The 26,595-nt window shown below is 39.6% G+C and overlaps 1 protein-coding gene and 1 pseudogene across 1 annotated transcript in view; one reads left to right on the top strand and one right to left on the bottom strand.

Annotated features, from left to right (window-relative positions):
• The window catches only part of C3H8orf89 (chromosome 3 C8orf89 homolog), a 40,745-nt gene that overhangs the window by 7,502 nt on the left and 6,648 nt on the right, over positions 1–26,595 (top strand). The window contains exons 2-4 of the mRNA XM_066264689.1: positions 14,184–14,347; positions 16,990–17,143; positions 20,526–20,581. Of these exons, the coding sequence (XP_066120786.1) occupies positions 14,185–14,347; positions 16,990–17,143; positions 20,526–20,581 (373 nt within the window). The 5' untranslated portion in view covers position 14,184. The remainder of the gene's footprint in view (positions 1–14,183; positions 14,348–16,989; positions 17,144–20,525; positions 20,582–26,595) is intronic.
• LOC136329798 (dnaJ homolog subfamily B member 1 pseudogene) lies at positions 220–3,275 on the bottom strand (annotated as a pseudogene).

Here is a 26,595-nt window from a genome sequence, read left to right as displayed (position 1 = left end):
GGAAAATTTCAAACATACACAGAAATGTGGAGATAATAGTATAATGGGCCCTCATGTATTATTGTGTGAACTTTTCCAAAATGTTTAGATTTAAAAAGCTTTCTCTTGACCTGGTTTGATACAATGCCAGAAGGCATTCATTAACCCCCAGTGTTCTGTCCAGGGAGGAAGGCTTCTGAGAGGGAGAAGGGGGTCTGCCTTGGAGCAAAACCAAAGCTGTCAGGCCATCTTCACCTTTACAAGGAAAAGGAAAAGAATTTGTTAGAATGGAGTCTGGCTTGGGATTCTAGCCAACTTCTAACACTGGAAATTTAATTTACTCCCTAATTTGGTTCAGATTTGTTGTCATTTTTATTATTCTTGCCCTATGGTTGTCTTGTTTTCTCAAGTCTTTAACAGTGAACCCTTGGAAACCAAGAGAGTTCAAGAGCATCAGAGAAAGAAACAGCCCCTCTTCTTTCACTGCTGCTGGGAGGGATAGTGAACCCAGGTGTAGAGAGGGTGGTGGCCGCACCAGAAGATAAGGGAAGCAGTATGAGCCTCTGAGTCCACTGCAGGGAAGGAGGGTGGCTGAAAGCAGAGACTGGGCAGGTCCCATTGGAGGTGCCCATGTGGGCCCTTGGCATGGTGCTGAGGTTGTCCCTGTACTTCTTAATGCTCTTCACCCCATCCTGTGGCCCATAACTGTCTGGTTTCTATGCTGACTTTTAACTCCAGCTCTGCCATTGCAGATAGACCCAAGGTTTCATCACCAAATCCAGACTTTCCTCCCTTTATTCTCATCCCATGTCTCATGTTTTAGTAAGTAACCTCTCCAGGATTTGGACACCTCTTACTGCTCCCTCATCTCTGAGACAACCTTTGTGTCTCTCCTCTTTCCTGTCTCTTCTCCTCTTCTTCCTCCCCTCTTCTCTCACTTTCCCCCTCCTTTCCCACCTTCTCCTCTTCCCCCTGCTTCTTGCTGTGCACCTATGTGTGGGGATGCACACATGCCACGTTGTCTCTCATATCTTTTCACTTGCATTTCCTCTACTGAGACCCTGTCTTGTTTTCCCTGTAAAGCACTTACTACCTCATCACTGTTTCCTTGTCTGTATTTTCTGGACTCTGAGCTCCTCAAGGGCAGGGACTGTTTTGTTTATTGTGTTTCTCCAATGCCTTGCACAGAATCAATCCTCAGTAAATATTTTGTAGAATGAATGAGCACAGCTGGATCTAGGTAGTGTATCTGTAATCCTTTTGTTGGGAAGACTGGAGAAAATGAATGTAAAATGCCAGGCAGGGAGCATGGAATAATGAGGCAGCCAGAGAATTGTAAGGGCAGTGCTTGTGGCCTTGTCTTGAGTGGGGGCCCCACTTGCTCGTGGTTGGACCCTTTTCAGAGGTTACTCATGCCTTGCGCAAAGCAGACACTTAATATCTATGATTGAATAAAAATATATAGTAAATTAGCTGCGTGCATGATGAATTATTTTTCTGTGTCCATGTTTAGAATAAAAGTAATGGCTATCTTGAGGTCGTGTTTATTTCCCATGGAGCTAAGAAATTGTCTTTTTTCGTTTTCAGACATGAATGCATTTTATAATGGTAATACTTTTTTTAATTTTTTACAGAGACAGAGAGTCAGAGAGAGGGATAGACAGGGACAGACAGACAGGAATGGAGAGATGAGAAGCATCAATCATTAATTTTTCGTTGCACATTGCAACACCTTAGTTGTTCATTGATTCTTTTCTTACATGTGCCTTGACCGCGGGCCTTCAGCAGACCGAGTAATCCCTTGCTGGAGCCAGAGACCTTGGGTCCAAGCTGGTGAGTTTTGCTCAAACCAGATGAGCCCGTGCTCAAGCTGGCAACCTCGGGGTCTCGAACCTGGGTCCTTCCACATCCCAGTTCGATGCTCTATCCACTGCGCTACCGCCTGGTCAGGCTATAATGGTAATACTTTTAAAGTATTTATTTTATTGTGATAAGAACACTTAACATGAAATTTATCCTCTTAACATAAGATTTTCAGGTGTAATGTACGGTATTACTGTCTTCAGGCATAGAGTCATACAGTAGATCTCTAAATCTTATCATCTTGCTTCACTGAAGCTTTATACCCGCCAATTAACAACTCCCTATTTCCCCTAAACTCCAGCCCAACCCTTGGCAACCACCAATCTATGCTTTTATGAGTTTGACCATTTCAGATACCTCATTTAGGTGGAATCATGCAGTATTTGCTCCTTCTGTGACTATCTTATTTCACTTAGCGTAATGTCCTTAAGGTCTATCCATGCTGTCTATTTCAAGCTTTCCTTCTTTTCTATGTCGGAATAATATTCCATTGCTTATCTGTACCTCTTTTTTTTAAATCCCTTCATCTAGAGATGGAGATTTAGGTTTTTTCCATGTCATGGCTTTTGTGAATAGTGCTGCAGTGAACATCGATGTGCTCATGTCTTGTTGAGATACTGATTTCAGTTCTTTTGGATAAGTACACAGAAGTGGGATTGCTGGATCAAATGGCAGCTCTAGTTTTACTTTTTTGAGGGAATTCCACAATGTTTTACATAGTGGCTGCACTATTTTGCATTTCTACTAATAGTGTACAAGGGTTCCAATTCCTCTACATCTTCACCAACACTTGTCTTAAAAAAAAAATTTTTTTTTAAATAGTAGCCATCTTAACAAGTGTGAAGTGGAGACATTCACAATACAGCCACAGAGAGCCTCCTCAAGGGTGATCCCGCTGGGTAATTGATATCAGAGCCATCTCTTTTAAAGATATTGTGTGGCATTACCTTTAAAACAAAGATGAGGCCAGCTAGAATGTTGCTAGAGTTCTGATCTCCCTCTGAGGGAAAGGTGATTTTGGTCCCTTCTTTCCACCCATTTTGCTCCAATGGTCAAGATTTTATCTTCATTGTGAACGCCCTTCCTATTGGGGTTCCGCCATTTATGGGAAATAGTCTTCTTGGAACAAGCATTGTGGATCTCTTCAAGGGAGACCCTGAGGTCCTGGGTGACAGAAAGGCCTTGTTTCTTTCCATGTTTCAAAGTTCATGTTGGTGAAGCCACCCATGCCCATGGGGAAGCCAGAGAATGGGTCATCCATGTCCATGCCTTCCTCCCGTTCTGCTGTCCAATAAAGGTGTCAAAGGGATTTCGGCCACCAGAGAACTCGGCAAACATGGCATGAGGATCTCCATGGAATGTGTGGCCGAAGGAGGTATTGATAGTGTCACCTCAGCTCCCACCCCTGGGGCCACTGCCCTTAGGCCTTCCTCTCCATAATGGTCTAAGGCAGTGGTTCTCAAAGTGTGCGCCAGGGAGCATTGGTGCACCCTAGAAGATTTCCAGGTGCACTCTATGGTATTCCAGAGAAAAAAGTGCCTACAGGACCAAAAAACCAACAGGGTTTTTGGACTTTAGATTTTGGGGGGACAGAGGTGTGGGGAATTGGCTATAAGCTGACAGTCTGCCTAACCCCCCACCTCGCTTGCCTGATTAGGTTGCAAAAAGCTGTTAAACTGTGGTGCTGGATTGTTTACACTACCCCCATGTTTCCTAGAAAGACTGGAGGGAAGTTTCTGCTATCCTTTGGTGTAAAGTTAAGATAATATGTATGGTGGGGGTTTTCTGCACTCAACACAATTAAGAGTAAAAAGAGAGGAATTCTTCCCTGAAACAATAAAGTACATAGAAGAAGACATAGGTACTAAACTCATGGACCTGGGTTTTAAAGAGCATTTTGTGAATTTGACTCCAAAGGCAAGAGAAGTGAAGGCAAAAATTAATGAATGGGACTACATCAGTCTAAGAAGTTTTTGCTCAGCAAGAGAAACTGATAACAAAATAAACAGCCAACTAAATGGGAAATGATATTTTCAAACAACAGCTCAGATAAGGGCCTAATATACAAAATATACAAAGAACTCATAAAACTCAACAACAAACAAACAATCCAATAAAAAAATGGGAAGAGGACATTAACAGACACTTCTCCCAGGAAGAAAGACAAATGGCCAACAGATATATGAAAAGATGCTCATCTTCATTAGGTATTAGAGAAATGCAAGTCAAAACTGCAATGAGATACCACCTCACACCTGTTAGATTAGCTATTATTAACAAGACAGGTAATAGCAAATGTTGGAGAGGCTTTGGAGAAAAAGGAACCCTCATCCACTGTTGGTGGGAATGTAAAGTAGTACAACCATTATGGAAGAAAGTATGGTGGTTCCTCAAAAACTGAAAATAGAACTACCTTATGACCCAGCAATCCCTCTACTGCAGGGGTCTCAAACTCAACTCAGCATGTGGGCCGCAGAGCAAGATCACAGCCGTTAGGCGGGCCACACTAGGTCTACAAAAGGCAACTGTTATGCAACACTTTTCTCACTGCAGTTGAAAACAAAAAAAAATCAGTACAACAAGCACAATCGTACATGCAGTTTGCTCAGTGTCACAAAACGACCAGAAACTGTAGTTCGCATCACAACTGCTGTTAACTAAGCTAATATCTAGCTAGGATGCTAGAGAAATGAAAAATACAAGTAGGCCCCTAGGCTTACTTAATTTTATCCAAAATATTTTGAACTTCGTGGATTAGTCTGTGGGCTGCACAAAATTGTTCGGTGGGCCGCATGCGGCCCACGGGCCGCGAGTTTGAGACCCCTGCTCTACTGGGTATATACCCCAAAAACTCAGAAACATTGATACGTAAAGACACATGCAGCCCCATGTTCATTGCAGCATTGTTCACAGTGGCCAGGACATGGAAACCACCAAAAAGCCCGTCAATAGATGACTGGATAAAGAAGATGTGGCACATATACACTATGGAATACTACTCAGCCATAAGAAATGATGACATTGGATCATTTACAGCAAAATGGTGGGATCTTGATAATATTATACAAAGTGAAATAAGTAAATCAGAAAAAAACAGGAACTGCATTATTTCATACGTAGGTGGGACATAAAAGTGAGACTAAGAGACATTGATAAGAGTGTGGTGATTACAGGGGGAGGGGGGAGAGGGAGAGGGAAAGGGGGAGGGGGAGGGGCACAAAGAAAACTAGATAGAAGGTGACAGAGGACAATCTGACTTTGGGTGATGGGTATACAACATAATTGAAAAACAAGATAACCTGGAGTTGTTATCTTTGAATATATGTATCCTGATTTATTGATGTCGCTCCATTAAAAAAAAATTATAAAAAAAAAGAAAAAAGAAAAAGAGAAAAATTCTTCAATGTATTGATGAGGAAATGAGAGTTTGCCTTTCAAATATATGCCCAAACATTGAAGAAATCACTAGGCACATCAGGCTCATGTTTCTCATAAACACAAGAATGAAAAAACTTAACACATTCCTACCGGGACCTGTTGAATTTACTAAATCTTACTAAGAATGTATCTATATATATAAGAAGATAACTTTTTTGTCATTTTTTTTTATTTTTTAACCCCTCTTTTTTACAAATTCTGAAAAGCATAACTCAAAAAATGTAACAAAAATATTTCTAATGTCAGAATAAATTTAATTTTGTCATATTTATTTCATTTCATTACCATAAAAGCATGCTTGGGCTTTATATATTTTTTCTTTAATATTTGACTTAATTATTATAACATATTTCTCAGAAATTTGTATATAGTGCGCCTACAATTTGTAGGATTTTCCCATCCAAGTACTAACCAGGCCCGACCCTGCTTAGCTTCCGAGATCAGATGAGACCAGGCGCGTTCAGGGTGGTATGGCCGTAGACAATTTGTAGGATTTTCAATGCCCCTGACTTCAAAACGTTTGAGAGCCGCTGGTCTCAGGTCTCGAGCTTGGGCAGCTAAGCACTCGTAGGCCTCTGCGATACCCTTGAACTTGGTGCAGGGCTCCTTGTTCTTGTCAAGTAGTAGCACCCCACCTGGTGGGGGGCGGTCTGTTTCATCTCCTGGTCTGTCGCCAAGGGCCAGGCCCAGCGTCTGGGAATCCTCCTTCCCCATGGCCCCGCCTGCAGCCAGCCACCCTGCAGTCAGTGCCCCCTTCCCCCTCCTTTTTTTTCATGACTGAAAAATTGTAATAATTCTCAAATCTCACTGATTTTTTCGCCAACTTATATTTTGAAGTGAGACCTATTAAAACAATGCCTTCAGGTATAACACAAACAGTGTCAAATAATGAGTATGCTGAAGGGAATCCTGAATAGTATATTGTTGGGCAGATAAAATATATTATGCTCACTTTGTTAAAGATGGTGCTGCCCGCATGGAAGCCCATCGCCCAGGTGATACTAATGTGTGTTGGGGGTGGGCTGTGGGCAGGCAGGATCCTTATGGCCTGGGGCTTGGTTTTAGGACTAAGCCTTTCCCACCCTTTTTGATGTGGGGTGGTACAATCCCATCATGCCTCAGATAAGTGACTTTGTATTAGAGACTTCCCTATTTTGTTTATTGGATTAAAGGTTTCGATTTCTGCACTATAAAGTGGGGCAGACCGGGTGCTTGCTCTCTCTCAGTTCCTGAGATTAGCGTTAGAGAGCAGAGCAGAGAAAGGCCAAGTGGAGGAGGCCAGGAGAAGCAGCCAAGATGGTAGAGTGCTGAGTGAGAAGCCAGTTAGTGCAGAGTTTGTGCAGAGAGAAGGAGATGGGGAACAGAGGAGAATAAAGCTGGTGAGGTAGACACCTTTAATTCTAGGAAACTCAGATAAGTCAGTAGCTTTGTGAGTGTTGAATGAGTGGGTTTTGGAGCCCAGAGTGTGTTTCTACTTGCCCGCCGGGTGCAAGCTAGGATTAAAGATGATGGCCCACCAGTTCTTGGCCCACCATTGTTTCATTACCATCTGTCTGAATCCAGTGCGAACCTGCATGGGTCAGGCGGCTGTGATGGTGGCCGTGGATACTAGCTTTACATTTGGCATAGTCTGTGGTAGGATTCGATACAGATGAGTATGGAGCCACCACCACCTTTGAGCGGTGGAGTAGAGGACTGGCTGCTGTTATGGTTCCCCATGGCTGTCCTTTCGGGGACCGTAGTCTGGCTGACTTTTACAGCCATGCGTGAGGAAACAGAGCTCTGTAGAAGAGGCTGCCTGGGACCTACAAAATGAGCAGTAGAAGGAGCTGGAGCAAACGTGGGAGAAACAGATGCTGACCCTGGATCTGGAGGAAAGTGCTGGAGGAGGCCAACCAGGTTTGCAAGATTTGCTTGGAAATGGAGCAGACACTGGAGAAGGAATCACAGGTTCGTGAGTGGCAGCTTGCCCTGGACATTGTGGAGAGCCAGCAGTGACAGGAGGCCGGGGCTGAGGCCGGAGCTGGGGCTGCAAGGTTTGCGGGGCAGATGGCGGCGGCAGCCTGGGGCTTGATTCCGGCAGCAGGAGCTGATGTCCTCTTTGGAGGATGAGGAGAATCAGCCTGGAGTTGTGATCTGCAGTCTCCAAAAGGTGAGAGCCCAGCAGCAAGGAGTTATTACTACCCCCCTGGTAGGTCTGCGATTTTGGGACATAGCAGTGGCTGCCATCATGCTCTCTGGAGCAGAGACGGAAATGCTGACTGCCATTGCCACTTGCTCCTCTTTGGGACAGTGTAAGACCTGCCAGGATGGCTGGAATGGAGGGGGTGGCTGATGCCCCATGTGCGTGGACTGATTTCCTGGACTACGACCGGAGTGGGCACTGGCTCTTTTGTTGGATGGACTTTCAGATTTTGGACAATGTGAAATACCCTGACGGGGGTTGGGGACAGCTTTGCTAGAGGCCCTTCCTCAGCCCCGGAAAGCATTTCAAATAGATAAAAAGAAGTCAGAGGACATTTTGCACTTTTGGCAAAGTGCTCAGAGACTGGTGAAGTGTATCTTTGTAATTGTTGAAATTGTATGATTTGTCATGCTGTAATTTGTGTAATGTGCCTAATTTCCTTGCACAGAGATGCTGGTGGTGTAGATTATGGGTAGTAAAGTGAGCACAGGAGTGGATTGTTGGGCAGATAAAATATATTATGCTCACTTTGTTAAAGATGGCGCTGCCCACGTGGATATTAATGTGTGTTGGGGGTGGGCTGTGGGCAGGTAGGATCCTTGTAGCCTGGGGCTTGGTTTTAGGACTAAGTCTTTCCCACCCTTTTTGATGTGGGGTGGTACAATCCCATCATGCCTCAGATAAGTGACTTTGTATTAGAGACTTCCCTATTTTGTATATTGGATTAAAGGTTTCGGTTTCTGCACTATAAAGTGGGGCAGACCAGGAGCTTGCTCTCTCTCAGTTCCTGAGATTAGCGTTAGAGAGCAGAGCAGAGAAAGGCCACGTGGAGGAGGCCAGGAGAAGCAGCCAAGATGGTAGAGTGCTGAGTGAGAAGCCAGTTAGTGCAGAGTTTGTGCAGAGAGAAGGAGATGGGGAACAGAGGAGAATAAAGCTGGTGAGGTAGACACCTTTAATTCTAGGAAACTCAGATAAGTCAGTAGCTTTGTGAGCACTGAATGAGTGGGTTTTGGAGCCCAGAGTGTGTTTTTACTTGCCCACCGGGTGCAAGCTAGGATTAAAGATGATGGCCCACCAGTTCTTGGCTCCGTTGTTTCATTACCATCTGTCTGAATCCAATGCGAACCTGCATGGGCCAGGTGGCTGTGATGGTGGCCATGGATACTGGCTTCACATGTATAGTTCCCACCAGGCAGTTAAAAAAAAGTAAGACAACTCTGTAAGGCCAGGGACTGCCGCCCTCATGGCCATTCACATGCAGTTTCTCACTGATGTTGAACAGACAGTAAAGAAACAGTGGAGCAAAAATATGGTAGGCCATTCCTTTATTTTATTTTTTTAAAGAGTTTTTATTTTATTTTATTTTTTGTTTTCTTTTTTTACAGGGACAGAGAGAGAGAGTCTGAGAGAGGGATAGACAGGGACAGACAGATAGGAACTGAGAGACAGATGAGAAGCATCAATCATCAGTTTTTCATTGTGACACTTTAGTTGTTCATTGATTGCTTTCTCATATGTGCCTTGACCGTGGGCCTTCAGCAGATCAAGTAACCCCTTGCTGGAGCCAGTGACCTTGGGTTCAAGCTGGTGAGCTTTTTGTTCAAACCAGATGAGCCTGCGCTCAAACTGGTGACCTCGGGGTCTCGAACCTGGGTCCTCTGCATCCCAGTCCGATGCTCTATCCACTGCGCCACCGCCTGGTCAGGCCCATTCCTTTATTAAAGTCTCGCACTGGCCGATGAGCAAACAGGCAGGGAAAACACTTCCCTTTCACTCTGGGCTCCCAAAGCCACTGACACATTCTCTAGTTCCACAACCAGGAGAATCTTCTCCGGTTTCTCCTAGAATCAAAGGCCCCACCAGTCTTAGCGAAGCTCACAAAGCCCCTCAGCTCTGGTTCCCCATCTGCACACCTTCTCTTTCCCTGCCAACATGGCTTCTTCTTCAGCACTCTGCATCTCTCTTCTCTCACTCTGCAAACATGGCTTCTTTCTGCCTCTTCTTCTTCTACTCTCTCTTTTTATAACTTCCTGGCAAGAAAACCTCTCCTCCAGCAAACATTAGCAAGACGGTGGCTCTTCCCAAGCAGGAAGATAATTTGCAATTTCACAGACCACATATACCTGGTGCTGCCCAGTCCCCAATGCAAACTATAAATGAGCAAACATAAAAATCATATTTTACAAACTTATTTGACCAACAAACTTGCATAGATAGCTTAATGTTTTATTAAATATGACATTAAATCATTTGGTTGTATTTATAACAGAGAATTTATTTTACAGAGATTGTGTTTACATGTTTAAAATTGTCACATTATTAATTCTTGCCAGCTTTTTCATTTTTCTCCTTTAAACATTTTCTATAGATACTCTTAAAAAAAGTAGAAATATTCTACCATCTTTATCAATAATTTAACACAAGACATATTGTTAAATGTTGGCATTTCCTTGACACTCAAGAATTTATGACAGGAAGGGTTTATGGCATTAAGAATAAAAGGAAAATAACAAGTCACCTAATCCCAAAATCAGATAGAGAGTGGGATAGAAAGTACGTGTATTAGTAAATGTTAGTGAAGCAAGAGCAACTCTCATGCAAGTTAAAGTCAAACTCTATACAGAAGTTTGAAACCAAAGTGAAACACTGATGGTGTGTAGAAACCAACAACCCAAAATTAAGCAAGTCTTTTGGAGCAGCTGTTAAGCAGTATGCCCATAGAGCTGTTTTCTCTAATCGGGAAGGTCTGGATGGTAAATCAAGTGCCAAAGAAAAAAGAGTTCAAATTACACTCAGCAGCAAATGGCAAATGACTCCACTGACTTCTACAATTAGAAGCAGCTCTATTTTCCCCCACCAACCAAGGAGTCCCCACCCATACCCTCAGACTGTGGGCAATGAGGGCTAGAGAAAAATCAGGACTCTAATTCACACCCTTGCCTTTCCCACTTGTTGGGCAGATAAAATATATTATGCTCACTTTGTTAAAGATGGCGCTGCCCACGTGGAAGTTCATTGCCCAGGTGATATTAGTTACCCTTTTTCTTGGGATGGGTGTGATTATATTAATGTGTGTTGTGGGCGGGCTGTGGGCAGGCAGGATCCTTGTAGCCTGGGACTTGGTTTTGGGACTAAGCCTTTCCCACCCTTTTTGATGTGGGGTGGTGCACTCTTATGAGGAATTCCATTATGCCTCAGATAAGTGACTTTGTATCAGAGACTTCCGTGTTTGTAAATTGGATTAAAGGTTTTGGTTTCTACACTATAAAATGGGGCAGACTGGGAGCTTGCTCTCTCTTGGTTCCTGAGATTAGCATTAGAGGAGGGCAGAGATCAGGGAGGAGAGCAGAGTAAGGCCACGTGGAGGAGAGGAGAAGTAGCTTAGGTGGCGGAGTGCTGAAAGAAAAGCCAGTTTGTATAGAGTTTATGCAGAGAGGAGATGAATAAGTCTGGTGAACTAGAAACCTTTGATTCTAGGAAACTTGGATAAGTCAGTAGCTTTGTTAGTGCTGAATGAGTGGGTTTTGGAGCCCAATGTGTGTTTTTACTTGCCTGCCGGGTGCAAGCTAGGATTAAAGATGATAGCTCACCAGGTTTTGGCTCCATTGTTTCATTACTGTCTGTCCGAATCCTATGAGAACCTGCATATGAATGGCCATGATGGTGGTTACTGGCCTTACACCACTCATAAAAAAAAATTTTTTTAAATAGCCATCATAATGGCTGTGAGGCGATATCACATTGTGGTTTTGATTTGCGTTTCCCTGATTGTTAGTGATGTTGAACATCTTTTCATATGCCCGTTGGCCGTTTGTGTGTACTTTTCGGAGAAATGTCAATTCAAGTCCTTAGCCTGTATATTTTAGATTTTTTTGCCCCTGGCTGGTTGGCTCGGTGGTAGAGCATCGGTGGGCGTTTTGAATGTCTTGGTTCAATTTCAGGTCAGGGCACACTAGAGAAGCCCCATCTGCTTCTCCACCCCTCCCCCTCTCGTTTCTCACTATCTTTCTTCTCCTCCCCTCCAGTAGCCAAGGCTTGATTAGAGCAATTTGGCCCCAGGCACTGAGGATGGCTCCATGGCATCCACGGCCTCCACCTCAGGCACTAAAAAAAAGTGGCTCCGGTTGCAACTGAGCAAGGGCCCAGATGTGCAGAGCATCGCCCCCTAGTGGGCTTGCTGGGTGGATCCCAGTCAGGGCACATGTGGGAATCTGTCTCTGCCTCCCTAAAAAAAAAAGGGTTTTTTTGTTTTGTTTTTCAGTAGGGAGTTGAATGAGTTCTTTAAATGTTTTGGATATTATCTGCTTATCTGATACATGATTGACAAATATTTGCTTCCATTCTGTAGGTTGCTTTTTCACTCTTTGTTTCCTTTGCTGTGCAGAGCCTTTAGTTTGATGTAGTCCACTTGTCTGTGTTTGCTTTTGTTTCCTGTGCTTTTGGTGTTAGAGTCATGAAATCATTGCCAAAACCAATGTCATGAAGCTTTTCCCTTATGTTTACTTCCAGGAGTTTTATAGTTTCAAGTTTTAGATGTAAGTCTTTAATCCACTTTGAGTTTATTTTTGTGAGTGGTGTAAGGAAAGGGTTCAATTTCATTCTGTTGCATGTGGACATCCAGTTTCCTTAATTCTGTTTGTTGAAGAGACTATCCTCTCCCTATTGTGTGTTCTTGGCACCCTTGTCAAAGATCAGTTGACTATACATGTGTGGATTTATTTATGGCCTGTGTACTGTTCCATTGGTTTATATGTCTGTCTTTATGACAGTATCATGTTATTTTAATTACTCAAACTTTGTAATATATTTTGGAATTTTGATGCTGCCAGCTTTGATCATCTTTCTCAAGATTGTTTTGGCTGTCTGGGGTCCTTTATGGTTTTATGTGAATTTTTAAATTGTTTTTACTATTTCTTTATTTTTTATTTTATTTTATTTTATTTATTTATTTTTTTCTGAAGCTGGAAACAGGGAGAGACAGTCAGACAGACTCCCGCATGCGCCCAACCGGGATCCACCCGGCACGCCCACCAGGGGCGACGCTCTGCCCACCAGGGGTGATGCTCTGCCCCTCCGGAGGGTCGCTCTGCCACGACCAGAGCCACTCTAGCGCCTGGGGCAGAGGCCAAGGAGCCATCCCCAGCGCCCGGGCCATCTTTGCTCCAATGGAGCCTTGGCTGCGGGAGGGGAAGAGAGAGACAGAGAGGAAGGGGGTGGGGGTGGGGGATGGAGAAGCAAATGGGCGCTTCTCCTATGTGCCCTGGCCAGGCATCGAACCCAGGTCCCCTGCATGCCAGGACGATGCTCTACCGCTGAGCCAACCGGCCAGGGCCTGTTTTTACTATTTCTTTTAAAAAAATAACAGTGATTGTGGTAATGGTAAAGATGACCGTGAGTTTGTAGATCATTTTGGGTAGTATAGATATTTTAGCAATATTAAGTTTTTTAATCTGTAAACATGGAATGTCTTTCCATTTGTTTTGATTTTTTAAATTTCTTTCATCAATGTTTTGTGGTTTTTCAGTATATATGTCTTTCACTCATTGTTTATTCCTAAGTATTTTATTAAAATAATGCTATTGTAAATTGGGTTGTTTTCCTAATTTCTTTTTCACATAGGTTGTTGTTAATGTATAGAAATACAATTGATTTTGGCCCTAGCCAGATAGGTGGTTGGTTCGAGCATCATCCTGGAATGCAAAGGTTGTGAGTTTGATCCCCAGTCACAGTACATACAGGAACAGATTGGTGTTTCTGTCTCTCTAAAATCAATAAATAAGTAAAAAAAAAAAGTGGCTTTTGTTTGTTGATTTTGTATCCTGAAACTTGACTGAATTCCTTTATTCTAATTTTTATCTTTTTGATGGAGTAGGGCATTCTGTGTACATTAAGATCATGTTCTCTATAAACAGGAATAATTTTGCTTCTTCGTGTTCAATCTGGATGCCTTATATTCCTTTTTCTTTTCTGATTTCTCTACCTAGGATTTGGAATACTATATAGTACTATGTTGAATAGAAATGGCAAGAGTGGGCATCATTGCCTTGTTTCTGACTTTAGAGGAGGAGATTTTAATTTTTCACCAATTAGTATGATGTTAGCTGCAGGCTTTTCATATATAGTTTTTATTATATTGACATAATTTCTCTGTATTCCTAGTTTGTTGAAAGTTTGTTGTTGTTTTTTTAATCATGAAAGGGTGTTGAATTTTATTGAATATTTTTCTGTATCTGTTGGGATGATCATGTGGTTATTTTTATCCTTCATTCTGTTATGTGCTATATCAATTAACATATTTTTGAATATTGAACCATCCTTGTTTCCCAGAGATAAATCCCACTTGGTCATGGTATATAATGGTAATTATTTGAAAGAATCCTAAGTATTTTCTTGTCTTGTACATAATAACTTGCTGTTGGACTTATTTTTTTAATATATTGTCAAATATCTATAACTTGGAATTTGAAATAATTTATTAAAATATATAAAAGAAAAAAATTCTTACAACATATTTTAGCTATATTCTTAAAGGTCTCTTGTTTTAAAATACCAAAAGTAATTATTTACATTCATAATATAAGTAAACTTTTCATTTAAGTCTATGTTAGCACTTAATCTGTATGATGAAAAACAAATGAGAAAAAAATATCTATCTCTTATCTCTGAAATACTCTTTTTAAAAAACATTTTTGTTTTTTGTTTCCTGAATCTGGATCAGCATGTCACTTTCATCAGCACTGATGAAAGAAGAGAAAATGCCAGTGATATCTCCTGGAATCAAATTTGAGACTTCCAATGTCACCAGAAGTCCCCTTGACAGCTGCTTCCCTTTTGCCAGTGGCTGGAGGAGAGCAGTTGTAGAAACACGGAAGTTGAGGAATGGTAACTTCAATTTTACTCTTATTTTACTAAGAAAATATAGGAAGAGTGAATTTGAATTTACAGGTAGAGATATTTTATATTTTTGTGACATTTAAGTATAGATAATATCTTAAGCTTACAGAAAAGAAAATGGAAGCAAATTAAAATTCACTTAATGTTATTCTGTAATTCATGGTAAAAAAAATTTTTTTAAAAACTACTTATCTTCATACTAGTGTAGTACTCGTTTTGTTGGATCATACTGCTTTTTATGATAGTGTTTGTTTTTAAATACCTGAAGTTGGTCTTTATATTTAAAAAAAACCCTCAAATCTAGAGAAAAGGGGGTAGGTAGAGAGGGTAGAGGGGGATAAGGGGTGATGGAAGGAGGCTTGACTTGGGGGGGTGAACAAACAATACAATAGACAGGGTGGGCAAAAGCAAGTTTACAGTTGGGAGTATGCAAAATAGAGTTTATTCTTATATCATTATTTATTAATTATTGTATTATTTTCCATACAAACAACTGTAAGCCTACTTTTGCCTGCCCCAGAACAGATGAAGTATTATAGAATTGTATGCCTGAAACCTATAGAATTTTATATAAACTATTGTCACCTCAATATATTCAATAAAAAAGAAAAAAAGAAAAGCTAACTGCTGGGAAAAAACAAAACCCAAAACAAACAAAAACCCCAAATCTTTAAGTGTACCTTTTTGTATTAATAATTCTAACCAAAATTGTCTCCCTTCCTTTTCTGTAGAAGTATTTTATATCCTATAGTGTCTTCATAGCTTTCCCCCATAATTTCAAATTATAGTCATACATTTTTATTTATCCTGAATTCTTCCATCGGTTTTATTGATGGAGATTTAACTCTTGATAATGGCAAATTTCAAACTCCCTAACCATTTCAGCACTTTTGGTTTTGAATGTATTGCTACAATATTTAACTGTTGCACTAGCAGAAGACATCCGTTTATCTGTCCCTCTACCCCCACATTTAATTGCTGAAAAGACAACCTGTATATTTTTTGATAAAGAGAAATTATTTTGTTTTACAAAAAGGAAAAATAAAATCAAAGCTTGCCAAATAGTATTTTGATTATTTAATATAACTACAGTTCCATTAAATACTCCCCTTTTTTTATTGCTGGGTTAGACTTGCTTGCTAGAGAAAGCTTTTAAAAACAAGTCTCTGTACTTAGTATAATGATCATCCTAAACATTTAATCTCTTTATCAGTTTTTTTTTTCCTTTTATAGCCTTCTTTTTGAAAAATTTAAAAAATAATTTGATATTCTCTTTGTCCAATGTTACGTGAGAACAGTAGGAGAAAGCTTGGCACTTCAATGTTGTCTGTAGATTTGGTGTGGAATTTTGCAGGGAGATCATTAAAATCAAGGCTGGAAAGTAGAATTTTTTTATGTCTCATTGCTAGCTCAGGTGATCATGTATTTATACATCTTGCTTTTTTACATAAAAGCAGGAAAGTAGAAAGATTTAAAGTAGCAGATAACATAAGACTTATGAGAAAATGCTTTTAAACTTTTTTCAGTGTGAATGTATTTAATATTCTGAGAATTCTAGTTATATAAAATCATGAAGACAGACGACAGTGAAAACTAGGGAATAGCTGTGAAGCTGTTTTTTCCTTTTCCTTCCTTCCTTCCTTCCTTCCCTTTTCCCTTTCCTTTCCTTTTCTTTCCTTTCCTTCCTTTTTTTGAGAAGAGAGAGAGAGACAGAGAGAGGGACAGACAGACAGGAAAGAAGGTAGATGAGAAGCATCAATTCTTCATTGTGGCACCTTAGTTGTTCATTGATTGCTTTCTCATATGTGCCTTGACGGTGTGAGGGGCAGCTGAGCCAGTGACCCCTTGCTCAAGCCAGTAACCTTGGGCTCAAGCCAGTGACCATGGGGTCGTGTCTATTATCCCATGTTCAAGCCAGCAACCCTGTGCTCAAGTTGGTAACCTGATGCTCAAGCTGGATGAGCCCATGCTCAAACTGGCGACCCCAGGATTTTGAACCTGGGCCCTTGCGTTCCAGGCTGATGCTCTAGTCAGGCATATTTTTTTTTCTTTCTTGTTTTTTGTTTGGTTTTTTTGTGTGACAAAGACAAAGAAACGGAGAGAGGGACAGATAGGGACAGACAGAAAGGAAAGGAGAGAGATGAGAAACATCAGCCCTTCCTTGCGGCAGCTTAGTTGTTCATTGATTGCTTTCTCCAGCAGAACGAGTGACCCCTTGCTCAAGCCAGTGATCTTGGGCCCAAGCCAGTGACCATGGGGTCAGGTCTATAATCCCATGCTCAAGCCAGCGACCCTGTGCTCAAGCTGGATGAGCCCGCACTCAAGCTGGCGACCTCAGGGTTTCGAACCTGGGTCCTATGCATCCCAGTTCGATGACGCTCTATCCACTGCACCACCACCTGGTCAGGCTGTTTTTTTTCTTTGTTCAAATTCCTAAGCTGCACCTTAATCACTCTTCCCGACAGTCTGTGTACCAAGAATCCAGGTATTCTCTTGAGAAAGATGCTAGCCTCATTTTCTTTACTTAATGACTGAGTTAGTATTATTGTGCATTGTAGTATGTAGGAAAAGAAGTTATATACATTTAATAAAAAAATAATGAAGATGGTTATGATACTGTTTTTAATTAGAATACAGCAAAACATTTGGTCTAGAAGAGCTCAAAGAACGGGTCAAAATGCCATATTTACCAGGATTGCAAAGTTGTCACAAAAGTGTAAATTCATCTCCACCAGAGGTTCCTAACAGATGGCGCTGTGCTGACACCCAGGTGCTTCCAGTCAGGTAGATCATGCCTATTCAGCTTGCTTTTGTTGCGTATTTATCTGTAGTAATAATTCTGCTTGTAGAGGTCTCTCTGGCCAGTGACTCCAATTCTTTTTTGCTTACTAATTTTTTCCATAAAGAATTTAATTTTGTAAATCTAAGTTGGTGATTTTACTCAATTTGACAAGTAGCCGCTTTTCTTAGTTTTTAAGTGACATTGCCAGAAAGGATATAAGGACTTTCTTTTAAAAATCTTTATTGCCCCTAGTATAGATTTCTCATGAGGATATTGGAATTTTTAGTAATAAAAATAAATGAACTCTGCAATATTAACAGGTTTTCTTACCCAGAATACAGAACCTTGTGTTTCATTTCTTGTTTGAAGTTGTGTAGGGGGAGGTTCTGAATGAGATTCAGCCTAATGAAGACCCTGCACTGACTATCAGAAATGAGTGTGTCAGCCAGAGTCCTGACATTTAAAAACATTATCATAAATACCCTTTCCAACTGGGAATCAGACTGACAGTAAAAGAAACCCCCTTTCTTCAGAGGCATGGTATATTGGTAAGACAGTCTTCTGTTCAGTTTGGTTGCTGCTTTGGTCTATTTATTTATTTACCAGATACATATTGATTGGCCAGTGTAAAATTAAAAAAAAGATGAAGCATTTATAGTAGTCTGATTTGCAGCTCTCTTTAGGGGAGGAGTTATATGTTTATGTATATTTATATTTTCCTGTAATGAGATTTATCAACCAGTTATACATAGTACACAAGTATTATTTCAGAATCTATTTCTTGAGTTTTCCACTAGTTTTATTGTTCTTGTTAATTACTCTTTAAATAAATCCTCATAATAGAAATAGAAAACTAGGACATACTAAAAACAAAAGGTTGTGGTTAGTTTATATCTAAATTATGAAAATAAATAAGAACTTTGCAGAAAATTTGGGAAAAGAAAATTTACCCATCTTAACATATCCGTTTTTATTGTTGGGTGTTCTCTTCTATCCTTCTTTATTTTCATATTTTATTTTAGTCTACTTACAATTTTTTTCTGCCTTTTTGACATATATGTATACCCACATATATATTTATCTTACTATATGATTTTCAGTTACTGTCTACAGTATAGCTAGCTCATTGATGGGTCCATAGTTTCTTTAACTGTATTTATAACATAGGTTATTTAAAAGTTCCTATCTTTGGACTTTTTAAGTTACTTTGACTTTGTCACTTTTGTAAGTCACACTGCAATGAACAAATAACACACATAGAGCCTTTTCCATTGTTTTAAATATTATCTGAGGACAGATTGCTGAGCCCTGAAAACATACAAAGCAGAATTGCTCCTTCTGAAGTGTGATTACAGTGAAATAGGCAAGCTCGGAGGTGGTGGGAGAGAGTGAGCTGCTAGTAGAGTAGATGGGAGGAGTGAAGGAGGCAGGGTAGCCAGGTTGTAGAAAGAAGAGGGCCCAGTGGGCACCTGAGTATAAAACCTCAGGTCAGTGAGTTCACATCACCAAGACAGCTGTATCCCTGGTACTCAGCTGATTCCTGTTATGTCCCCAGGAGTCACAGCCCTTGATGAGTAAGAGTGTGGAGGATTGCTTATGGTAATGCACTTGTCGCAGTACAGACTAGTCTTCTTACCCTTCTTTCAGTGGATGCGAATGCCTTAAAGAAACTGGAAGCCCAGAAAGCACCCCCTGAATCAATCCATTCTGCCTCTAAATTTTCAACCTTTATGTTGCTTCTACTGTTTCACTCTATTTCAGTTTATTCTTTTATTCATTTGCAATTTGGCTGTTTGTGAGATGATTCATCAACATATCACATTGGCTTGAGGGTGAATTTACTTAAGTCAATGAAGGATAATTTGAATATGTCACAATTGTGTTATGACAAGTGTTTTTCATATACAAAGTAGAAGAGTGGGGCTAAGTGCCATAATGTTTTCTTTTTTAATTTTTATTTATTGATTTTAGAGAGAGAGAGGAAAGAACAGAGAGAGAGAACATTAAACTGTTCCTGTATGAGCCTTGTCCGGGGATCAGACCAGCAACCTCTGAGCTTGGGATTGATGCTCTCTCTAAATAACCAACCAAGCTCTCTGGCCAGGGCAAAGTGCCATAACGTTAATGAAGTGCATGGCAAGCATAAATATTAGTTCTCTTGCCTGTCTTTGAGTGTCTTTATTGTAGCCATTCTGATGAGACCACGTCAAGTTGCTCCCAAGTGTTTTATTCTCCTCTGTTTATTGCCCTGTGTCGGAACAGTCTTGCCAAAGCAGGGAAGCACTCGTTTTTGTTTTGTGTACAAGCTCTTACCTCTTTTTCCCTCTTTATATGTAAATATTTGATTTTTTTAAAAACATTTTATTTATTGATTTTATGGGGGCAGAGGTATGAGAAGTATCAACTCATAGTTGCTTCACTTGAGTTCTTCATTGGTTGCTTGTTGTTTCTTTTTTTTTTATTATTTATTCATTTTTTAGAGAGGAGAGATAAAGGGAGAGAGAGAGACAGAGAGACAGAGAGAGAGAAGAGAGAGACAGAGAGAGAAGGTGGGGAGGAGCTGGAAGCATCAACTCCCATATGTGCCTTGACCAGGCAAGCCCAGGGTTTCGAACCGGCGACCTCAGCATTTCCAGGTCGATGCTTTATCCACTGCGCCATCACAGGTCAGGCTGTAAATATTTGATTTTTAAAATGCTGATAAAGGTTTAATGTTTTTCAACTATCTTTAGTGATAATTAAAAATTTTAAGTGAATCTCAAGGCACACTAGTAATATAATTGATAATGGTGATCCTAGAGATAAAGAATATTTAAAAGTTTTGGCTGACTTCTAAAGTTTAATGCAGTTGCAAGAAATTTGGAATTATGGAGCGTCTCACCCACAGCAGATTCAATCATGATATGTTTCCTCTAATAACCTACTTATTATCTAGGTCTGTTCCAGAAGGAACAAAAGTTAATTATGTCAGAGTTCAGACTGCAGTGATAAATAGGCAAAAATACATGAGTTCATTAGCTGGCATATTAGATACCTGTTAATCTAATCTTGAATCTCTTCCTCTTAGCATTCCCGGAATCATGATTAGTGAGAGTTAAGATAAAGATAAATGGAAATAAAGATGGGGAAAGTTACACATAACAGTCATCCACTGGTGAAATTTATTAGCAAAAACTGAGATATTAAGTTGGCTCATATATGCTTCTGATTAGATTGGTTATGATGGAAGGAGTTTGATTTCTTTAGTGTTTATTTAACTTCTATGTGATGTCCTTCAACAAGTGAGTTTCACTGAAAGCATGTTTCTTGTCTCTTACAGTGTTTTGAAAAATTAATGTCCCCTGGACTTACAAATAAGTAATTTGTGATAATATGTCATTTCAGGGTAAAGAAGACCAAGGAGCCCCGCCCCGTGGCGCCCCCTCAGAAGCGAGTGAAAGGTGCACGGCCCGTCCTTTCCCCTCCACAGGGCCTGCTAGGCTGCCCAGTACTTTCTGGTTTGTTTTGTTTTTTGTGTCTTTAATCATTCTATTTTATTTTATTGTTGGACAGCATAGGGTAGTTGAAATGGCATGGACTTTAGGGTCAAAACTGGATTTGAATTTAGCCCTGCACCTTAAAAGCCATATGGTCTCAATGTTTCTGAGTTACTTTGCTCTAATTTGGTAAAATAGCGTTTATCTTTACAGCATTGGAAGATGGTGCATTTAAGTGCTGCCTTATTTCAGCTGCTGCTAAAGCATCGGTTCCCTCTTCGGGGACTGTCAGAATCATTTTGTCCATCAGTGTGGTTCACACGTCTGCCTTCAGAGTCCTTCAGTAGGGGCTGTGAACAAAAGCTCACCAACAAAATCAAGTTTGTCTAAATATCTATTTATTAATATGCTATCTGTTCGTTAAGAACATATTACTTAAAAATGAATATCACATTGCTCTCTTCAAGACAGCAGTGACCTTGGTGTTGCTAAAGCCAGTTCTCAGAACTCCTTGTTTAGAGTTCTTTTTTTTTTTAAATTTTAAATGATTTTAATTTATTGTGTTTACATAGATTCAAGTGTCCCACTGAATACATCCTCCCACCCCCGTGTTTCTCTCGACACTCCCCTCCCCCCTCCCCCCAATGCTTCCCCCTCTTCCCTCCAGGATTTGCTGTCCTGCTCTCTATAACGCTGTGTTATGTATGTATAATTTCACTTATCTCTTTCCCTTCTCTGATTCCATCCTCTCATCCCCTTTCCCTCTGTCTGCTTTCCCTCTGGTCCCTTTGATTTCTCCTCTGCCTCTATTTCATTCTTCAGTTCACATTGTTCATTAGACTCCTCAAATGAGTGAGATCATATGACATTTTTCTTTCTTTGCCTGGTTTATTTCACTTAGCATAATAGTTTCCAGGTCCACCCATGTTGTCGCTAAAGGTAAGAGTTTCATCTTTTTCATGGCCCCATAGTGTGTATGTAACACCACTTTTTAATCCACTCATCCACTGATGGACACTTGGGCTATTTCCAGATCTTGGCTATTGTAAACAATGCTGCCATAAACATAGGACTGTGTTTCTTCTTTTGAATCAGTGATTTGGTATTCTTGGGATATATTCCTAAAAGTGAGATAGCTGGGTCAAAAGGCAGTTCCATTTTTAATTTTTTAAGGAATCTCCCTACTGTTTTCAACAGTGGCTGCACCAGTCTGCATTCCCACCAGCTGTGCAGGAGGGTTCCTTTTTCTCCACATCCTCGCCAGCACTTATTCTGTGTTGTTTTGTTAATGAGTGCCATTCTGACAGGTGTGAGGTGGTATCTCATTGTGGTTTTAATTTGCATTTCTCTAATGATTAGTGATGTTGAACATTTTTTCATATGCCTGTTGGCCATCTGTATGTCCTCTTTGGAGAAGTGTCTATTCATTTCTTTTGCCCAGTTTTTGATTGGATTGTTTACCTTCCTGGTGTTAAGTTTTACAACTTCTTTATAAATTTTGGTTATTAACCCCTTATCAGACATATTGTTGAATATGTTCTCCCAATATGTGGTTTGTCCTTTTATTCTGTTCATATTGTCTTTAGCTGTGCAAAAGCTTTTTAGTTTGATATAGTCCCATTTGTTCATTCTGTTCTTTATTTCACTTTCCCGTGGAGATAAATCAGCAAAAACTGCTGTGAGAGATGTCTGCTTATGTTTTCTTCCAAGATGATTATGGTTTCATGTCTTACATTTAAGTCTTTTATCCATTTTGAGTTTATTTTTGTGAATGGTGTAAGTTGGTGGTCTAGTTTCATTTATTGGCAAGTACCTGTCCAATTTTCCCAAAACCATTTGTTAAGGAGACTATCTTTACTCCATTGTATGCTTTTACCTCCTTTGTCAAATTCAATTGTCCATAAAGGTGTGGGGTTTTTTTCTGGGTTCTCTGTTCTGTTCCATTGATCTTCTATATGCCTGTTTTTATACCAGTACCAAGCTGTTTTGAGTACAATGGCCATGTAGTATAACTTGATATCAGGAAGTGTGATACCACTTTATTTTTCTTTTTCAAGACTGCTGAGGCTATTCGTGTCCTTTTTTGGTTCCATATAAATTTTTGGAATATTTGTTCTATATATTTGAAGTATGTCATTGGTATTTTAATAGGAATTGCATTGAATTTATAAATCGCTTTGGGTAATATAGACATTTTAATGATGTTTATTCTTCCTATCCATGAGCACGGTATATGCTTCCACTTGTTTGTATCTTACTTGATTTCTTTTATCAATGTTTTATAATTTTCCGAGTATAAGTCTTTAACCTCCTTGGTTAAATTTACTCCTAGGTACTTTGTTATTTTTTGTTGCAATAGTGAAGGGGATTGTTTTCTTAATTTCTCTTTCAGACACTTCATTGTTGGTATATAAAAATGCCTCTGATTTTCTCTGAATATTAATTTTATATCCTGCTACCTTGCTGAATTCATTTATCAGGTCCAGTAGTTTTTTGACTGAGACTTTAGGGTTTTCTATCTACAGTATTATATCATCAGCAAATAATGATAGTTTTACTTCTTCTTTTCCAATTGGATGCCTTTTATTTCTTCTTCTTGTCTGATTGCTGTGGCTAGAACTTCCAGAACTATGTTGAATAAGAGTGGTGAAAGGGGGCACCCCTGCCTTGTTCCTGATCTTAAGGGTATTGCTTTTAACTTTTGCCCATTTAGTATGATGTTGACTGTGGGTTTGTCATAGATGGCCTTTATCATGTTGAGGTATGTTCCCTGTATTCCCACTTTGCTGAGAGTTTTGATCATAAATGGGTGCTGAATTTTATCAAATACTTTTTCTGCATCTATTGATATTATCATGTGATTTTTCTCCTTTCTTTTGTTTATGTGATGAATCATGTTGATTGATTTGCAAATATTGTACCAGCCTTGCCTCCCAGAATAAATCCCACTTGATCATGATGTATGATTTTTTTCATGTATTGCTGGATCCAGTTTGCTAATATTTTGTTGAGAATTTTAGCATCTAAATTCATCAGGGATATTGGCCTATAGTGTTCTTTCTTTGTAGTGTCTTTGCCTGGTTTTGGAATAAGGATTATGCTCGCCTCATAAAAGGAGCTTGGAAGTCTTCCCTCCTCCTGAATTTTTTGAAATAGTTTGAGAAGGATAGGAGTTAGTTCTTCTTTGAATATTTGGTAGAATTCGCCTGTGAAGCCATTTGGCCCAGGACTTTTGTTTGTTGGGAGTTTTTTGATAACTGTTTCAATCTCATTTGTTGTGATTGGTCTGTTTAGGTTTTCTGATTCTTCCAGATTGATTTTTGAAAGATTATATGTTTCAAGGAATTTGTCCATTTCACCTAGGTTGTCTAATTTTTTGGCATACAGTTCTTCATAGTACTGTATTTTCCTACAATCCTTTGTATTTCTGCTGTGTCAGTTGTTACTTCTCCACTCTTATTTCTAATTTTATTTATTTGAGTCCTCTCTGTTTTTTTCTTGGTGAGTCTGGTTAAAGGTTCATCAATCTTGTTTACCTTTTCAAAGAACCAGCTCTTGGTTTCATTGGTCTTCTGTATTGTTTTTTTAGCCTCTATGTCATTTATTTCCACTCTGATTTTATTATTTCCTTCCTTCTACTTCCTCTGGGCTTTACTTGCTGTTCTTTTTCTAGTTATTTTAAATTCAGGGTTAAGTTGTTTATTTGAGCTTTTTCTTGCTTCTTAAGGTATTCCTGTAATGCTATGAACTTCCCTCTCAGGACTGCTTTGGCTGTGTCCCATAAATATTGAGTTGTTGTATGTTCTTTTTCATTTGTTTCATAAAAATTTTTTATTTCTTCCTTGATCTCATGGTTAACCCATTCATTATTTAATACCATGCTATTTAGTTTCCAAGTGTTTGAATGTTTTTCAGTTTTTCTATTGTAGTTGATTTCTAGTTTCATGCCATTGTGATCAGAGAAGATGCTTGATATGATTTCAATCTTCTTAAATTTATTGAGACTTGTTTTGTGTCCTAACATGTCATCTATCCTAGAGAATGTACCATGAGCATTTGAAAAGAATGTACATTCTGCTGCTTTATGGTAAAAGGTCCTGAAGATATCTATTAAAACCAGTCGATCTAGTGTGGTTTTTTTTTAATTTATTCATTTTAGAGAGGAAAAGGAGAGACAGAGAGAGAGAGAGAGGAGAGAGAGAGAGAAAGGGGAGGAGCTAGAAGCATCAACTCCCATATGTGCCTTGACCAGGCAAGCCCAGGGTTTCAAACCGGTGACCTCAGCATTTCCAGGTCGACGCTTTATCCACTGCACCACCACAGGTCAGGCTCTGTTTTTTAAGGCTGCTGTTTCATTGTTAATTTTCTGTCTGGAGGATCTATTCATTGATGTTAGTGAGGTATTAAAATCCCCTACTATTATAGTATTGCTGTTGATCTCACCCTTTATGTCCATTAAAATATGCTTTATATACAGTGTGTTTGTAAAGTCATGGTGCACTTTTGACCGGTCACAGGAAAGCAACAAAAGACAATAGAAATGTGAAATCTGCACCTCATAAAAGGGAAACCCTCCCAATTTCTGTAGGATGATGTGGCAGCATATGCGCATGTGCAGATGATGATGTAACACCATGTACAGCGGAGCAGCCCATGGCCATGCCAGTCAAGATGTGGACGGTACAGAGGAAAGTCCAGTGTGTTCTGTGGCTCACTAAATTCAAATCCATGACAAAAGTGCAATGTGAATATCAGCATGTTTATAACGAAGCACCACAACATTAATCACTTAAAACAGAGAATCACAGACGTTATTCACTCTGTTACACCAGACGTTCTTACCCGTGTGTGGCAAGAACTTCACTATTGTTTGGATGTGTGTAGGGCAACAAATGGAGCCCACATCGAACTGCACTGAATAGGTATGAAACTGCGAGGGTTTTCCTTTTATATGGTGCAGATTTCACATTTCTATCGTCTTTTGTTGCTTTCCTGTGACTGGTCAAAAGTGCACCATGACTTTACGGACACACTTTATTTAGGTGCTCCTATATTAGACACATAGATATTTATAATAGTTATATCTTCCTGTTGGATTGCTCCCTTTATCATTATGTAGTGACCTTCTTTATACCTTAGTATAGCCTTTGTTTTAAAGTCTATTTGGCAGATATAAGTATTACTATCCCAGCTTTTTTTTCATTTCTATTTGTATGAAAATTTTTTTTCCATCTCTTCACTTTCAGTCTGTATGTATCTTTTATTTTGAGATGGGTCTCTTGTAGACAGCTTATGTACAGGTTCTGTTTTCTTATCCACACAGCTACCCTATGTCTTTTGATTGGAGCATTTAATTCATTTACATTTAAGGTTATTATTGATATGTAATTGTTTATTGCCATTTTATTCTTTAAATCTACATTCCTGTGTTTCTATATTTATTTTCCCCTTTGTTCTGTTTACAACAGGCCCCTTAACATTTCTTGCAGCATTGGTTTGGTTGTAATGAATTCCTTGAGTATTTTTTTGTCTGGGAAGCTTTTTATTTCTCCTTTAGTTTTAAACGATAGCTTTGATGGATAAATAAGTCTTGGTTGTAGGCTCTTGTTTTGCATTACTTTGAACATTTCTTGCCATTCCTTTCTGGCCTCAAGTGTTTCTGTTGAAAAGTTGGATGTCATCCTTATGGGGGCTTCTTTTTAGGTGATTGACTGCTTTTTTCTTGAAGCTTTTAGTATTCTTTCTTTATCTCTTAACTTTGATATTTTAATTATGATGTGTCTTGGTATAGGCCTCTTTGGGTTCCTCTTTAATGGGACTCTCTGTGCTTCTTGAACTTGTGTGACTTTTTTCTTCATCAATTTAGAGAATTGTTCAGCTATGATTTCTTCAATTGGGTTCTCTATATCTTGTACTTTCTCTTCTCCTTCAGGAACGCCTATGATCATGATGGTGAACCTTTTTATAAAAACCACCCA

Source organism: Saccopteryx bilineata, chromosome 3 (assembly GCF_036850765.1).
Source record: "Saccopteryx bilineata isolate mSacBil1 chromosome 3, mSacBil1_pri_phased_curated, whole genome shotgun sequence".
NCBI classification, from domain to species: Eukaryota; Metazoa; Chordata; class Mammalia; order Chiroptera; family Emballonuridae; genus Saccopteryx; species Saccopteryx bilineata.
The sequence above is the reverse complement of the archived record's forward strand: the minus strand, read 5'-3'. Positions and strand labels throughout refer to the sequence as shown.